General features: G+C 35.4%; 1 protein-coding gene across 2 annotated transcripts in view; it reads left to right on the top strand.

The window, feature by feature from the left end:
* Nucleotides 1-18271, top strand: part of ANKRD31 (ankyrin repeat domain 31) — a 175456-nt gene that overhangs the window by 36984 nt on the left and 120201 nt on the right. For both annotated transcript variants that reach the window (XM_032144985.2, XM_032144984.2), the window contains exons 7-10: nt 3387-3956; nt 6002-6282; nt 6817-6926; nt 10857-11012. In XM_032144985.2, coding sequence (XP_032000876.1) covers nt 3387-3956; nt 6002-6282; nt 6817-6926; nt 10857-11012 — 1117 coding nt within the window. The remainder of the gene's footprint in view (nt 1-3386; nt 3957-6001; nt 6283-6816; nt 6927-10856; nt 11013-18271) is intronic.

The following is an 18271-nucleotide window of genomic DNA, read 5'->3' as shown; positions in this document are numbered from 1 at the left end:
TAGATTGTGAGTTTAGATTTTTTTAAAAATTATGTTGATTAAAGTATCAAGCTCATTTAGACCCTCACCCTCATCTACTAAACCATTTTGGTAGATAGAAATCTATTGTTGTCTAATCACCTCTTTCATATTTATTCTTCCTTATTGCTAATGAAAGTGTTTTCTTGATCTGTGTCTCTTATCCAGTACTGTAAGTCTCTTACTTTTTATCTAGAGTAGAAATATATAACTTGTTATCAAACTAGTTTCTGAGATAATGTAGCAAAGTTCCTTCCTGCTTTGGATTTGCTTTGTGCTTGGAGAATCAGAGGACTATAAGACTGGCTCTGCTTACAATGAACTCACGCTTTGCTCAGGGATACTAGGCAATCAAAGACCTCCCCAGTGAGATGAAGTCTCACTTTGTTGCCCAGGCTGGAGTACAGTTGTGAGATCATAACTCACTGCCACCTTGAATTCCTGGGCTCAAGAGATCCTCTCACTTCAGCTTCCCCAGTAGCTGGGACTACAGGCCCATACTGCCACAACCAGCTAATTTTTTTCTTTTAATTTTTTTGTAGACCCTGGGTCTTGGCATCTCTCCCAGGTTGTCCCTGTAGCTTACTTTATCTCAGCCACACCTTACACTTCCCTGCCTTCATGCTTTTGCTCAAATCAGGAGCCAGAAGATGGGAAATAACATAAAATTTGGAAACCAGATAGGTCTAGGTTCCAAGGATAACTGTTTATATCTGTAAGATAGAGACAGCGATAGCTGTTTTACAGGTATTGTGAGGACCGAGCAATGATGGTTCATGGTGTCTGGCACCTAGTTGGTGCCTAGCAAGTGTGTGTTCCTCCATTCTTTCACTCCTTCACAAATCTTTAATTTCTGGCTCAAGTACCTGTTCTTCTGTGGATCTATTTCAGATAATTCTGGCGATCTTGACCAAAGTAATTGTTCCCTCTCTAGCATTCATTATTTACTGACTATATCATTTTTCTAAATCACTTGTACTCTATAATATTAATAGATCTTCTGAGGAGAAGGATTTTTTTGAACAAAAATATTTGGAGAACACTGTGTCCTAAAGTTCCCCAGTACACATGGTTTGGAAAGTCCTGTCGCAAAGTAACTTGTTTAACTTTGCTCCACCAAGTATTTTTCAAAGAATCATGGAAGCCCTCCACTGCCTCCACTTTTTTCTTCCCCAGAAAACTCATTTTTGCAAGACACTAGGCTTTTTATGTTATCAAACAAATGGATCTGCTGCCTGATGTGCATAGAAGCCAGTGCTGTGGCACTTGGCTTTTGAGGGGAAAAAAGGCTTTATTGTGAGATAGGCCAGCAAGGAGACAGGAGAGGCAGCTCAAATTTGTGTCCTTTATTTGGGGTCTGGAACAGGTTTAAGGGGGCAGAAGGTAAGGGAAAGGACTTAGGAATGTTGGCTTGGCAGAGTCTGATTAGAAGGCTTCGAATTTGACCATTTACAGTAAGGTATATTTAGGCAGATTTTAATACCAAATCTTTCTGGCCAGCAGACCTGTTGCTTCAGAAAGAGTACCAGTGGTCAGGTTCCAGTCATTTCTCAGTCTTTTTGGTTCAGGAGGAGGGGGAGTCATTTTTCAGTCTTCTTGGTTCAAGGTTCTGGCTGCGTTACACGACTTGCAGTTTTGGCTCTGTTATACCTGCAAGATGACTTGACATTCTGTTACCAACAAAGTACGGCCAGTTTGGGCTGGTTCTGTGGTTATAAATGGAACTGCTTGATATACACTAGTTTATGCCATTCATTTGATTTCATAAGTGTTCTATGACATTATTTGTATTCTATTTAATGTCCTAGGTATTTATGTCTTGAATCTTAAGTTAGAAATAAATTGCTTTAAGACAGAGCCCAATGTATATACTTTATTATACCTGGTGCGGGGACTTCAAATAGTGGAGAGGCATTGAACTGAGACTTAGAGAGTGAGTAGTATCTGGTTCTTGAATTTCTTGCATATTCCTTTTATCTTTCTGAGAAAATTATAGTTAGCATTACTAACAAGTAAATATGTTTTCTTAAGTGCTGTACGCTATTAATATATACAAAGTACAGTGGCAGGTAGAAAAGGACAGGAGGAAGAATAAGGTGGTTTTGCTTCTCTCACTCATACCAGATTAGAATATTAGAAGGCTTACAAATTACAGCACATCCTGTCAAAGGTATGGTGGATTTGATTTTTGGAAAAAACCAGTCATTGAAACCCATTCTGTTATTTAAGGCCGATAAAAAGTATTTAGTGTTCGAAAATTTTTCAGTGCCTTTAAAGCACATTATTTTCTTGAATGGCTTATAAACTCATTCTGAAAGCAATTTCAAAAGAGGGATTCTAACAATATTTTGAGTATTAGAAACATTGTGAGGCTGGGCACAGTGGCTCATGCCTGTAATCCCTGTACTTTGGGAGGTCGAAGCGGGCAGATCGCCTGAGGTCAGGAGATTGAGACCAGCTGGACCAACACGGTGAAACCCTGTCTCTCCTAAAAGTACAAAAAATTAGCAGGGCCTAGTGGCAGGCTCCTGTAATCCCAGCTACTCAAGAGGCTGAGGCAGGAGAATCACTTGAACCCTGGAGGCGGAGGTTGCAGTGAGCTGAGGTGGCGCCACTGCACTCCAGCCTGGGTGACAGAGTGAGACCTCATCTCAAAAAAAAAAAAGAAAAGAAAAGAAAAGAAGAAACATTGTGAGAGCAGGTATAACCTATTAAGGTGATGTCTTAGAGAAATAATAGTCATTTAGAAATGTTAAGTTTTGTGGGTTTTTTTTGCTTAAAATAACCACAACTCAGAGCTATTCATTTACAGCTAGGACTTGTAATATTTATACATAACTGTACCCTCATTTCTCCACCTTTTCCCTCTGACCTCTTGTCCTTTGGCCTCTTTACTCCACATTTACTTATTCCTACAAAGGTGGGGGAATAAAAAGAAGGTGAAATTTTATTCCTAGTTAATAATTTTTATAAATCAAATAGGACATTTTGGCAAGAAAGAATTTTAAAACCATTAATGGCTATGAAGCTTTGAGATCATCTGTTAATTTAACTGTCCATGCCATCTCTGCCTCTTCTGTTAGCACAGATAATTTAAACTTAGATGAATAATTTGCCATCCGTAATTATGGTCCAGCCAATTATGCTCTTGGTCTATTATTAAATGTTTAACCATGTTTTCAGTAATTAGTGATTTGGTATAGGAAAGCAATAAAAAGTATTCCCTTTATTTATGGAAGGGAAGGAAAGTTGACGATAAATTTTGAGGGCAGCTTACAGACAAGATAAACTATAAAACTATAAAGTTTTCGTTTTAAATACTTTATTATATATGCTGTAATGATGTAATTTCTATTTGTAATACACAGGAACTAAGTGAAGGCAGAGATTCTCCTGAAGTTAGCCTTCTCTCAGGCACTGCTATTACAGTATCTGATACAGTTGCTGTAAAGGAGACATCATTAATAGAGCCAGAGAAGATCTTAGCAGCACCAAATACATTTTTAGAGCCTAGAAAGGAAGTCACATTGACCATGAATTCTGAAGAAACTAAGGATGAAGAAAGCTCTCTTGAAACCTTTGTGTCTGCCTTAGAAAGGTTACTTACATCACCAGAAAGCACCCAGGAGGAAAAATTGTTTGAATTAGCAAGTGATTTTGATCGTAAAGAATTGATGAACCCATTGAGTGACTCTCTTAGTTGCATATCAATACCTTTGAATGCCTGGTCAGCATGTCATAGAGATTTACTAGAAAATGCAAAGGATGATGCATTGCCAGCTGAGTTACTGGAAGCCCTGAACACATTGTCGGAAGCCAAGGTGGAAACTATCTGTCACAGAAAAGAGGGAGGTAGCAGTCTTATTGCTAGAAATGAATGTTTAGAAGCGGAGTTCAATACGTCTCAGACCAATGAAGATTGTACACAAATAGCAGAGGTGAATTTTGAATTTCTTTGTTCTACTCCACCATTTGAACATGGTTCCAAGTTAGCTGAGCTATAGGACAAGCATCTTTCAGTGGAGCAAGTAGCTGAAAATATGAGTCTATGATTTTGCCTTTTAAACTTCAACAAGTTTTCATTATGTTAAAATCAAATCTACCCAAATATCAACACCCAGAAGATACTTTGTGACTTGGAAGCATAGAGTGATCTTTTTAGAAGTTCCTAGGATAGAGTCTTCGAGGAGTTAGGAAGTTAAAATAGAAAGATTTCTTCCCAACAGGCCTGAGAAGACATATCATTAGATTGCTTATATGTAGGAAGGAAAGAATTCTTTACTAAAATTTTCTCTGTTAGCTTAGAAAATCACTATATCTACCTGGGTGCAGAGTACTGATGGAATACCCCACATTAATTTACATTTTGACATAGAATATATGCAGTTGGGATGCCCGGGGAGGGAAAAAATATGCCTAGCTTAAGCAGAATTTTGCCTTCTATGAGAATACTGTCAGGTGGCATAGCTCTTCGGGTTTAGAATTCTTGTAGTATTATGCCTGGAGGCCCTGTAGTGGCCTATCACTCACAAAGTCCCTTTGTCATATTGACAGTTTCTTTGTTTTTAAAAATAATCTTTATTGTTTTTCCCTTTTCCCTGATTATAATAATAATGCATTCTCATTATAAAACAAATTTTAAACGTTACAGAATTATATAATAATATAGTAACAAATATCCTCCACAGTTTCACTCTTTAGAGATAATCACTGTTAACAGTTTGGTGTATCTCTCTCCAATTATTTCCATCATATTCTATATTAGTTCATTTTATACTAATGGGATTATATTATATATAATGCCTTCTAACTTATTTTTTAAATGTAATAATATATTTTGTTTATCTTTCAATGTCAGCAAATGTAGCACTACTTAAATCTTTTAATTTGCTGAATAGTATTCCACTGTGTGAATATACTGTAATTTATTTAATCAATTCACTAATGATGGTCATTTGGATTGTTTTCTTTTTTTTCTTTTTATCTTCCGATTACCAAAATGTTTCTGTGAACATCCTTGTGAAGATTTATGTAACAAAATGCTGAGCTCGTGCTGCAGCATACATACCTGGAATAATACTACATGAAGTTCTGCTTAACAAATCTCAAAACTGACATAGGATTTTTTAAAAACCAGAAAAAGAGAAACTAATTATGGAGATAGGGCATGAAGATTAAACATTGCAATGTTCTAATATGAAAAGAGGGAATATGAATAAAGTGTAGGAAATTATGATTGGTATTAATACAGTGAATATGAATTTAGCAAGTCTTCAAAAGGAAAGAAAAAATAAACCCTCTTAAGTAGAAAGGAGACTTACTTAGAACAGATCAAATAATATACTCATTTACTCAGCTGTAATAAAAATATGGAGCTTGTTACCTTGAGAAGCTTTGCAAGACCAACGTGTAAGTAAGCTGAAGAAAGGTTTAGATGATACATATAAAGAATATATATGTTCATGGAAGTTAAATCTATAATGAATTATTAAGGGAAAGAACAATTCCTGATACACTGTTAACCTTTTAAAGTCAACGTAATGGAGGTTATGTACTATCTTGTTCCACAAAATATCACTTACTGCTGCTGTCAGATAATAAAACCATAGGCTGAATAGTCCATTGATCTAGCTTAGTGTGACATTTCTAATGTTTTTGTAGATCTCTCATCATTCTACATTCCCAATATCTTGCAAAATTAAAACTCCTAGAGTGACCATAGATTTGCCCTTGAATTTTCAAGATAAATATTGATCAAAATCATTTTTACTTAAGCTCTTAAGCTTTTAAGTCTGCATTGTCCTTTATTACATTAATTATTATAAAATCTTTCATTATGTCCACATATGTCTATGAATTCTTGTACTTGGATCCTATAATAGGCATTTTAATTTAATCAAAGGTCAAGACAAAATTTAACTTCTTATAGTTTTAATTTTTTTGCAGTGTTGTAATTTTTGTGGATGTATTTACATATTTGCAGACTCCGCAAGACCCAAATCCATCTGGATTGCAAACTTTGGCTCATCAAAATATCACTTCTTGTGAACCACTAAGTAATAAGAGAAATTCAAATTCAGTGACAAATAGCTCTGATCAGGAAACTGCCTGTGTGTTGAGGAGATCATCCAGACTAGAAAAACTGAAAGTAAGCAGAGATGCAAAGTACTCAGATCACATGTATAAGATGCCAGAAAAGATTTTACCAAAAATCCTTGGCTGTGAGGACCTAACAAATAATAACTCTTCAGCTCAGAATTTCAGGTATGCAATGAAATTATGTCTTTTTCTCCAGGTGTGCTATAGACTTATAGAAAATTATATGCTTGGGGACATCAGGGTCAGTATACAGTTAACACAGGGGAAAGAGCTTCATTTTTTATATTACTGCTTTTTTTATTTTGCAGTTTTCTATCAGTGCCATACCACAGAGCAAGGCTTTTTCCTTGCAAAGAGCCTGCATCTTTTTCTCTAGAGGATGAATAGAGTGGATAGTGGCATGCCAACTTGGGGAGTGAAGAGCAGGAGATTCAGAATACTCACACTTGTAGATGACTAATCCTAAGGAAGAGAAACCCACAGGTAGCGCAAAGAGAGGGCTAGAAGCTGTGATGACTGGCATGCCTGCTGCAGAATTATCTGTAGGAACCATCTACATATTTAAAACTGCCACGCCACTTGAGAACAGCTCAGTAAAATACCCTGGAGTTTTAATATCGTATTCAAAAATTGGTATAATTCTCTGTGAATGTTTGTAAAAACCATTATAGCCATTTAAAAAATACGTTGTTTTTCAAGAATGCAGGATCCGGCTTTAATGATTGATGGTAAAGAGAAGAATATGCATTCAGCCAGGTTCAAGAATGGAAAACAGATCAGGAAAAATGAACAATTTTCAGGAAAAAAAGGTGATGCATATTTTGAGTATTTTTCTATTTCTTTTACAGAAACAGAATTGGTAGAAAGGATTCAGAAATTATCTTTCTCAACTTTCTAATTTTACTGATGAGGAAACTGAATTTCAGATAGGGTAAGGCCTTTGCCAGAATCATACGGCTCATTAGTAGCATAATTGAGAATTGATCCTGAACTTCTGACTCATGGGTTAGTACTTTTTTCTATAGTTCTGCTTTGGAAAGAGTAGTTACAGACCTCTTTTTAAATTTACATGTGTGACTAACCTAGCATATGGCTATGAAAAAGCATATCAGGAGGAATAAAGGAAAGGACAAGGCACAACTGTTATTATTCTTAGATCTTATTTCTGTGTTCCTATAACATCCAAAAGATTGAACTAAAAAACTCTCAGAAGCAATAAGAGAATCTAGAAACATTGTTTAAAAAATAATAGATAGTAGAACAATTGGCAAAACTGAAATATGGGTTGTAGATGAAAAAATAATATTGTATCAGAGGTAAGTTTTCTGAATCTGATAATAATACTGCAGCGATATAAGCATACATCTTTGTCCTTAGAAATATACATTAAACTATTAGTGAGTAAAAGGGCATGTTGTATAAAAGTTACTTTTTATGTATACGTGTGTCTGGATGCATACGTATCTGGAAGAAAGAATGGTTTAAAGTCAATGGCAAATTGTTAACAAGGGGTGAGTCTTTTGCTCATTTTTACAACTTTTCTGTAAGTCTGAAATTATTTCAAAAGAAAGTTTTTAAAATGCGATAAGCTAGAGTCAACAATTAATGCCTTTCACATATATGTATGTATAACTTGTTAGAAAGTGTAAAAGATTATCTCATTTATAATTGTTACAAAAAGAATATACTTTTATAACTAATAAGAAACGTATCATAAGAAGAGAGTTTAAAAATTCTACTGAGGGATGTAAAAAATACTTAAATAAATGGAAAGAAGAGCCTTGTTCTTGACTAGAAAGATTCAGCATTGTAAGAAGGTTTTCCCTAAATTATTCTAGAAATGCATGAGACCTCATCAAAAACAGATTTTTATTTATTTGCTAATTTTTTTGTTTTATGCTGTATTGCTTTTACAGGGATAGAGAGTAGCTATGAGAAAATTTCAAAGTAATACTAAATATCACCTAGAAAAGTAAATATGAAAGACTAGCCAAGAAAATTCTGAAAAATAAAAGCAAAAAGTTAGAGTGGCAGGACCTTTTCTCCATAATATGAGAGCATATTAGAAAGCTACAGAAATTAAAGTCATTTGACACTAGAGCAGGAATAGACAGATAAATCAGTGAAACAGAACAGAGAGTTTAGATGTAGAAGCCAGCTACAGTGAGATATGGGACAGATATGTAATATAGATGGCATCTCAAATTGTGGTGAAAAGAAAGACTAAGCAATAAGCAGTGGAAAACACAAACAAAATTGGATTTCCATAACATTCCTTACACTAACTTTGATTTCAGATTGATCAAAGATTTAAATGAAAAATAAAAGTTGTGAAGAAAACGTAGGTGAATCTTGCTGTAACCTTGGTGTGGAAAAAGTCTTTTTAAATCCTTTTGGTTTCTGAGTTTAAAATCATAAAATTAACTACATACCTTTAAAAGAATGGTAAAAATTCTTTTAAAGAATGATAAAATTAACTACATATATTTAAAAAAATGGTATAGAAATATACCCTAAAGAAGAATCAAATATCAAATAGCTAAGAAATATTAGCATCATGTATGTCATGGCCTTAATGGTGGTGATGGTTTCATGGGTATATACTTGTCCCCAAGTATATTGAATTGTATACATTAAATAAGTATCCCTTTTTACATGTCAGATAATAATAATAACAATAATTAATTAAAAATTTTTAAACTGGGGGAAAAAAGTAAAAAGAGCATGAATAGATAAGGAACATGAACAAGCAGTTCACAGAAAAAAAAGTACGCACACACACACACACATATAAGCACCTCAATCCAGTCCTATTGGTCTAGGACTTCAAGTTTGAGTTTTGGGAGGACACCATTCAGTCTGTAACACCTTCAGAGGTGAATTCTACAAAATATATAAGGGGGAAATAATACCAGTTCACCACACAATTTTTCCAAAAAATTAAAGATGAGGAAACACTTCTCAACTCATTTTAATAAGGTCATCATTAAACTGATACCAAAATCAAAGACATTATAAGAACAGAAAATTAGACTAAGTATCCTTCATGAATATAGATGCAAAAATTCTAAACAGGCCACGTGCAGTGGCTCATGCCTAGAGTCGCAGTACTTTGGGAGGCTGAAGTGAGTGGATCGCTTGAGCCCAGAAGTTTGAGATCAGCTTAAGCAACATGGCGAAACCCTGTCTCTACGAAAAACGCAAAAAATTAGCTGAGCATGGTGGTGTGCACCTGTAGTCCCAGCTACTCAGGAGGCTGAGGTGGGAGAATTACCTGAACCTGGGAAGTTGAGGCTGCAATGAGCCATGACTGCACCACTGCACTCCATCCTGGGCAATACCCTGGAGAAGAATATGGAGAGCAAGACCCTGTCTCAAAAAAAAAAAAAAATTCTAAACAAAACTTGAGCATATCAAATCCAACATTATATAATACATCATGACCAAGTGGTGTTTATCCTAGGAATTCAAGATTGGTTTTACACTTGAAGACCAATAGCTGTAATTCATTATATTAACAAGCTAAGAAAGAGAAACCATATGATCATCTCAATAAATGCATAGAAAACATTTGACAACATCTAACACATCTGTTCCTGGTGAAAATTCTCAGCAAACTAGGAATTCAGCCTGACAATGGACATCTACAGAAATCATACAGCTTTATACTTAATTGTGAAAGACTAAATGCTTTCCCCCTAAGATCAGAAAATTACATAATTATAATATAACAAGTACAACTGGCACAGGCAGATTTGGAAGTAAAGACTGCTCTGATTATGGTAAGCATGCAATTTGTCTAGTGGGAAAAGAATGCTTTGTAGTCTGGTATACAAGAAGGTAGACTCAAAGTTCAGCAGTTTGGTTTGTTATACAGTGGGACTGAATCAAGGGAGTCAAACAGCAAGGCAGTTGATATGCAGTCCATTAAGAAAGCTGCTGTAGTACTCAGTTACCTTTGTAAGGTTTTAGGATGGGGCAGGATAGCTAGATAAAAATTGGAAAAGCTATCATCAAGCTATTCTGAAATTCAGAAAATCCAAATGAGTATTGCCCTCCAAATTGACAGGATTTGGAACATGTAAATAAGGAGCTTCAGTATTTTAGGAGGCACAGTGGAGAATTGATACTTGATATACATTTTCTGGAAAAGTATTTTAATCGTGCATTTCTGGCTTAGTAAATAAAAACAATTGCAAAGATCAAGGCTATGGTTCTCTGCTTAATTTCATTAATTTATTTTTAGCAAAGAGAATTTCGCATTCCCTTTTCCAGTCTCACTGGGATTAGTTTTTGTATCTTATATGCCTCTGAGATTTTCCCCTCATGGTTTTATAAGACATTTGGTAATATAACATTTTATTAAATTTGATAATATATTATTCTAGGTTTAAATAATCCTTTTCACCAGAACTTTTAAGAAGATTATCTGTTAGTCTTTTCATATATGCACCTTTCATGGGTTTTCAATCAACGTACACTGTTTTATAGTTTACTTCAAATATTTTAAAACTAGTGACATTTGTCTCTTTTTCCTTTTTGTATGTAGATAATATTATAGTTGGGTTAATACATGAATATTCTCATAATGTAATATACTTCACTTCTAGACTATTGACTGAGTTAATCCTGTTACCTATGTTCGTGAAGTTTGAAGTTTGAAATCTGTGGTTTGTAATCTTTGTTCCTTCTGATATTCAAATAATGATTTTTTTCTTTTGTTCATTCCCTCATTTCAGAAAAAATGAAGGTGAACAAAATATCTCTTGGTAGCATTAACCGGAGAAACATTTTTGGAGAGAACTTAGTATATAAGGCTGCTCTGCACGATGATGCTGATCTTGTTCATCATTGTATAAGAAAAGGTGGAAATGTTAATCAGCCAAGTTATGCTGGTAAGTTAGGATTACCACCCACAGTTATCTTAAGAGTGGTTTGTAGTTTCAGCTGAATCACTCTTAGAAAAGTATAGCAAAGTGAGCCTAAGGTAAGTTCCAAACAGAAGGCTTTCAGGTCATTTTCCTCTTTAAGTAGCTCATCACCATTATCTTTCAGCAAAGAGGGCAAGGTGAGAAGACTGGGTGGCAGGAGAAGAGCATTATGTTTCTCCTTCAAAGATTATGCCAGGTGGGTTATGTGCAGTGGCATCCAGAAGGTACCTGGGGCTGGCTTTGCATGGTCATTGTTACTATGAGACTCAGCCTTGAATGAAGGAGAAATGATGTCAAACACTGGAAGAAGCTGATGGTGCACTGAGCTATAGGGGAAAATTCATGATGAAATGGTAGATGTACAGCAGGAGCAGTGGCCAGGGAAATGGAAAGAATACAGTAAGAAGTACAGAGGTTGGAACAGGGAGCTCAGAAAGAGCAGTATTTGTGCAAGGCTGGGTCACTGGTACAATGTTCCCTGTGGGTAGAATGTGACATGTTGTGCTAGGGAAGAGTGATTCCTTAAAGGTACTTAAGTACTTAATACACTGAACAATACTTGGACAGCCTGGATGGTGCTTTTGGGTGTCCATACTTTTCATGTTGTTTCTAAACTTGCTCAGTTTAGAAACATTGCAAAGAGTCTTACGGTGCACAGAGATGGCACAGTAAAATCCATGAACAAGCAGGTGATTTCAAGTGCACCTCCAGTACTTTACCTTAGCAAAGCCTGGGTTTACACTACAATCAGGATTTTAACAGGATATTATTTTAAATGTCATACCCAGGTTATAGCCCTGTTATAACCCTCAACCTTGGATCCTTATTTGCCAGCCACAGCACTTACTCTCTTGATTTCAAGAGATATGTGGTTCTTTCTGTTGGTATTCTTTGTCTGCCCGTTGAGTTCAAGAGTAGTCCTATATGCAGCCAATTTTGACTTTATGGATTTCCCAAGCCTCTCTTAACATGTTTCTTTGTATTAGCCTTTTTTTAAAATGTGCCAGTATTAACATTCTCAGTGGCTGTTCCCTTCTTGTCTTCAGCCAGTTCATATATACCTTTTCCTCATTGTCCCGGATACTTCTGTGACCTTCATGAATTATTTATCCCTATCGTATTTTCCTGCATTTTGAACTCACTTGTTCTCTACTTTTCCTTCTTACTTTGCATCTTAGCTCTATCTTTATTTCTGGCTACCACATCCCACAAAATTACAGAGAACAGTGTTTCCACAGTGTTTCCATTTTCAATAGAATCACCTGCAATGTTTGTTTAAAATGCAACCATCATTTCACCTCCCAAAACACACAGACACACACAGACACACACACACACACACACAACAGAATCACCTGCAATGTTTGTTTAAAATGCAACCATCATTTTGCCTCCCAAAACACACACACACACACACTCTGTCTCATACACACACACACACACACACACACACACTCACTCTCTCAGCTATATGACCTTTAACATGTTAGTTCAATGTAGTGAGCATTTACAGTATGCCTTCTATGTACCAGATGCTGTGAAAACAAAAAGATTAATAATCTCTAGTAGGAAGATTTAAGTATACTTATTTTGTGGTACAATTTAAAAAAAGGCCCACTGCCCTGTGAGAAATGAACAAAATGTAATAGTGGACCAGTGGTCTTTTATATGTAACATTTTGAATTTTGTAAGTCCTCATTTGCATTTTATGATATTTTTGTCTGTGATTAAAAAACAAATTGCAGGGAGCTCAGAAAGAGCAGTAATTCTTTTTCCAAAAGCAAAGGTGACAGCCATGAAGTAGGCTAAAAAAAACTCTGAATACTCAAAATAGATCACATTTTAAATTTTTGCCAAAAACCTCTGAGATCAATGCCTTGAGCTTTATTTTATGCAGAACTCTTTCTGATTCCTATACCTGTAACACATTAGAACTGAAAAAGAAAGGTTGGCCCAGACCAGGGTATTAATAGCCTGAAGTTTAAGTCAATAACAAAGCAAGAAATCGATAACATAAAATATGAGAGACAAAACTATTTAGGACTATGTAATGTAGAAAGGAGTGCACTTTATACTTCTGTGAGTGTTAACAATGGCTACACTACAGCATATAACAAATTTTATTGTAATCGTAAATCTTTTTTAAAAATGTGTTATATTCTCTTTGAAGGAAATTTATAACTATATTCATTTTTTTAAAGAGATTTCCTCCAATTTCTTTTTTTAAATAAGTTTTTTTTGGGGATCTCCCAACCTGCAGATTTGGGAGGTAATAAAAGATCTGTCGTAGAATGTGTTCCATCTTTATTTTGGAGGGGTAGTTTTACAATGCAGAAGGCACAATCCTTAGGGGAAGGAAAATTCTCTGTTACATTTGATTTCTTTCTGTAATCTGTAGCGATTTCTATGGTCTTCAGTGGCTTTCTCTGCAGAATAAAGCGCCTTCTGGCTTTATTGACACTGGGAACTTCTTTCAACCCTGAAACTGATAATTCGTCCCTACTGAGTCATCCTTTTTTAAGTCTCACTTCAGGTAGCAGTCATTGTTTTTTCTGGAATTGGACACCATTTTTTACTTTTAATGGATACATAATTATTATATAACAAATAACTATAATTATATGTATTATATATAGTATATTATAAACATACATAATTATTATACATATTTATGGAGAACAATGTGATTTTTTAATACATGTATATGTTGTGTAATGATCAAATCAGAGTAATTAGCATATCCAACACCTTAAACATGTATCATTTCTTTATGTTAGGAACATTTAAAAATCCCCTTTTCTAACTATTTCGAGACATGCAATACTTCTTTGCTGACTCTAGTCACCCAACTGTTCAATAGGACACCATCACTTATTCTGCATTTCTTTCTTTTGTGTGTGTGTGTCTGTGAGATGGAGTCTCACTTTGTTGCCAGGCTAGAGTGCAGTGGCGTGATCTTGGCTCACTGCAAGCTCCACATCCCAGATTCAAGCGATTCTCCTTCCTCAGCCACCTGAGTAGCTGGGATTACAGGCGCCCGCCACCATGCACAGCTAATTTTTGTATTTTTAGTAGAGACAGGGTTTCACCATGTTGGCCAGGATGGTCTCGATCTCCTGACCTTGTGATCCACCTGCCTCAGCCTCCCAAAGTTCTGGGATTACAGGCGTGAGCCGCCGCGCCTGGCTATTCGTCATTTCTAATGGCAACTTTATACCCATTGACCGTCTCTTCCTAATTTTTCCCCTCCCACCACTCTCCTCAGTCTGTAGTAACCACTATTCTCTTCACTGTTTCTTAGGATCAACTTTTTAGATTCTGCATATGAGTAAGAACATGCAGTATGTGTCTTCCTGTGTCTAGCTTATTTCACTTAACATGATGTCCCCCAGGTTCTTCCATGTTGTTGCAAATGAAATAATTTTATTCTTTTTTTATGGCTGAATAGTATTCCATTGTATACACACACCACATTTGCTTTATCCATTCTTCTGTTGATGGACACTTAGGTTGAGTCCATATCTTGGCTATTGTGAATAGTGCTACAGTGAGCATGGGAATTTAGATATATATTTGACATACTGATTTCATTTCCTTTGGATATATACCAAGTAGTAGGATTGCTGGTTATGGTAATTCTATTTTTAATTTTTTGAGGAATCTCCATATTGTTTTTCATAATGGCTGTACTAATTTACATTCCCACCAAAAGCGTAAAGGTTCTCCTTTCTCCACATCCTCATCAACACTTATCTTTTGTCTTTTTAATAATAGCCATTCTGACTGCAATGAGGTGATACATCATTGTGGTTGTGATTTGCTTTTCCCTGGTAGTCAGTGATGTTGAGCACTTTTTTCGTATACGTGTTGGTCTTTTGCTCATTTTTAAATGGAATTATTATTATTATTATTTTTGGCTATTGAGTTGTTTGAGTTTCTTATATATTCTGCGTATTAACGCCTTGTCAGATGCATGGTTTGCAAATATTTTCTCCCATTCTGTAGGTTGTCTCTTGACTCTGTTAATTGTTTGCTGTGCAGAAGGTTTTTAGTTTGATGTAATCTCATTTGTCTGTTTTTTTTATTTGTTGCTTGTGCTTTTAAGGTCTTGTCCAAAAAATTATTGCCCAGTGTCATGAAGCATTTTTCCTATGTTTTCTTCTAGTAGTTTCAGTTTCAGTATTTACATTTAAATTTTTAGTCCACTTTGAGTTGAATTTTGTATGTGTTGAAAATAAGGAACCAGTTTTATTCTTCTGCATGTGGATATCCAATTTTTCCAGCACCATTTATTGAAGAGACTGTTTCTTCCCCAGTGTGTATTTTTGGAACCTTTGTTGAAAAGCAGTTGGCTGTAGATGCGTGGATTTATGTCTGGGCTTTGTATTCTGTTATATTGGTCTGTGTGTCTATTTTTATGTCAATATGATACTCTTTTCATTAGTAGAGCTAAGTAAGGTAATATGATGCCTCTAGCTTTGTTTTCTGAAAATTTTTTGCTCAAGGTTGCTTTTGCTGTTTGGGGATCTTTTGTGGTTCTACACGAATTTTAGGGTTTTTTGTATTCCTGTGATGAATGTCATTGGTATTTTGATAGAGATTGCATTGAATCTATAGATCATATTGAATCTGTAGATTATTGTGACAGAATTAATTATTCCAATCCATGAACATGGGATACACTTACATTTATATGTGTCTTCTTCAATCTGTTTCATCAATGTTTTATAGTTTTCAGTGTAGAGATATTTCACCTCCTTGGTTAAATTTGTTCCTAGGTATTTTATTTTTTGGTAGCTATAATAAGTAGGTTTGTTTTGTTGCATTCTTTTTTTGTATAGCTCACTATTTAGCATATAGAAACACTACTTTCTGTGTGTTGATTTTGTAACCTGAAAGTTTACTGACTTTATTAGTTCTTACAGTTTTTTAGTGAAGTCTTTAGGGCTTTCTTTATATAAGAACATATCATCCACAACCAGGGACAATTTGACTTCCTCCTTTCCCATTTGGACACCTTTTATTTTTTTCTTTTGCCTAATTTCTCTCACTAGGATTTCCAGTACAATACTAACTAGAAGTGGTGAAAGTGGCCATTCTTTTCTTTTTCCAGATCTTAAAGGAAAAACTTTCAACTTTTCCCTGTTTCATATGAAGTTAGCTATAGGTGAAAATAAAGCCCATATATGGGATTCATTGTGTTGACGTACATACCTGCTGTACCTAATTTGTTGAGAATTTTTATCATGAAGGGATGTTGAATTCTGTCAAATGCTGTCTCTGCATCTTTTGAAATGATCATATGGTTTTTGTCTTTCTTTCTGTTAATGTGATATATCACATTTATTGGTTTGTGCATATTAAATCACTCTTGTATCCCTGGGATGAATCCCAATTGATCATAGTGAATAATCTTTTTAATGTACTGTTGAATTCAGTTTGCTGGTATTTTGTTGAAGATTTTGCCCCTGTGTTCATCAGGGATATTGGGGATTCATTTTTAAGCACATCCTCCCCCTGCCCCATCATTGACTTTGGATCACTCACACTTGGATCTTGTTTTCTTTGGGAATTTTCTTCAGTAACTTTAAAATAGGATACTGGCTTTTCCTTGGAAGCCATATGTTTGCTTTTATATTTATCTTATCTTTCAGTCATTCGGGGCTCAAGGAGAAAAGTATTATTTGGTTGTGGTTATTTTCTCATTTCTATAGTAGACATTTTAGGCTTTTTTTTTTTTTTTTTTTTTTTTTTGGAGTCTCTCTTGTCATGCAGGCTGGAGTGCAATGGCACTATCTCGGCTCACTGAAACCTTTACCTCCCAGGTTCAAGAGATTCTCCTGCCTCAGCCTCCCGAATAGCTAGGATTACAGGCGCTTGCCACCATACCTGGCTAATTTTTGTATTTTTAGTAGAGATGGGGTTTTACCCTGTTGGCCAGGCTGGTCTTGAATTCCTGACTTCAGGTGATCTGCCTTTCTCAGCCTCACAAAGTGCTGGGATTATAGGCGTAAGCCACCTCTCCTGGCCCATTTTCGTCTTCTTTAGGAAACTAATTTTTATTCTAGTTTGAGCAAAATCTAGACAAGGAAAGGAAGTTTTCTAGGAGGAAAATCATCATCTGCATTCCAAAGTTAATGACTTTTGAGTTTCTGATACTTAATTTTTCATCCCATCTAACTGGGACCTGTGATAGATAATCAAGTTAACCAGTGTACATATTGGTAAGCAAAGTTTCACAGGTTCTAGAATCTAAACAGCAATGAATTCATACCTTCTATAAGAAACGATATTTGGGAGAAATCATTTTTGTATATACATTTTAAAAATAGATAGTTTTAAAATATTCAAAAAGTTCACATGACCTATTTATCCATATACCTAATATCTAGATTCTACATATTTATTTTATCAGATACATATCTATCTTGAAATCTCTCTGTCCGTCCATCAATCCATCTTTATTTTGATGCATTTCAAAGAAATTATAGACAACAGTGTGTTTTATCACTAAACACCCCAGCATGAATATTATTAGAGTACAGGGGTGGGTGTGTGTGTGTGTGTGTGTGTGTGTGTGTGTGTGTGTGTGTTTTCTGAGGTAACATTTTCATATAATGAACTACAAATCTTAAATGTGCCATTTGATGAATGTTGACAGATACACTATCCCAGAAAGTTCCCTCATGCCTCTCTCAGTCATTCTTCGCTCTCAAGATGCCACTACTGTTCTGATATTTTTCACTGTATATTAGTTTTTGCCTCTTTCAATGTTTCAGCACATTTCACAATTGAACATGATTTTAACTATAGGTGTCTTTTTCTTCTTTTTTTTAATTTTATTATTATTATACTTTAAGTTTTAGCGTACATATGCACAATGTGCAGGTTTGTTACATATGTATACATGTTCCATGTTGGTGTGCTGCACCCATTAACTCATCATTTAGCATTAGGTATCTCTCCTAATGCTATCCCTCCCCGCTCCCCCAATCCCACAACAGTCCCCAGAGTGTGATGTTCCCCTTCCTGTGTCCATGTGTTCTCATTGTTCAATTCCCACCTATGAGTGAGAACATGCGGTGTTTGGTTTTTTGTCCTTGTGATAGTTTACTGAGAATGATGATTTCCAGTTTCATCCATGTCCCTACAAAGGACATGAACTCATCATTTTTTATGGCTGCATAGTATTCCATGGTGTATATGTGCCACATTTTCTTAAT

This window comes from Hylobates moloch, unplaced genomic scaffold, assembly GCF_009828535.3.
Source record: "Hylobates moloch isolate HMO894 unplaced genomic scaffold, HMol_V3 SCAFFOLD_23, whole genome shotgun sequence".
NCBI lineage: Eukaryota > Metazoa > Chordata > Mammalia > Primates > Hylobatidae > Hylobates > Hylobates moloch.
This window is presented reverse-complemented; position numbering and strand designations above follow the sequence as displayed.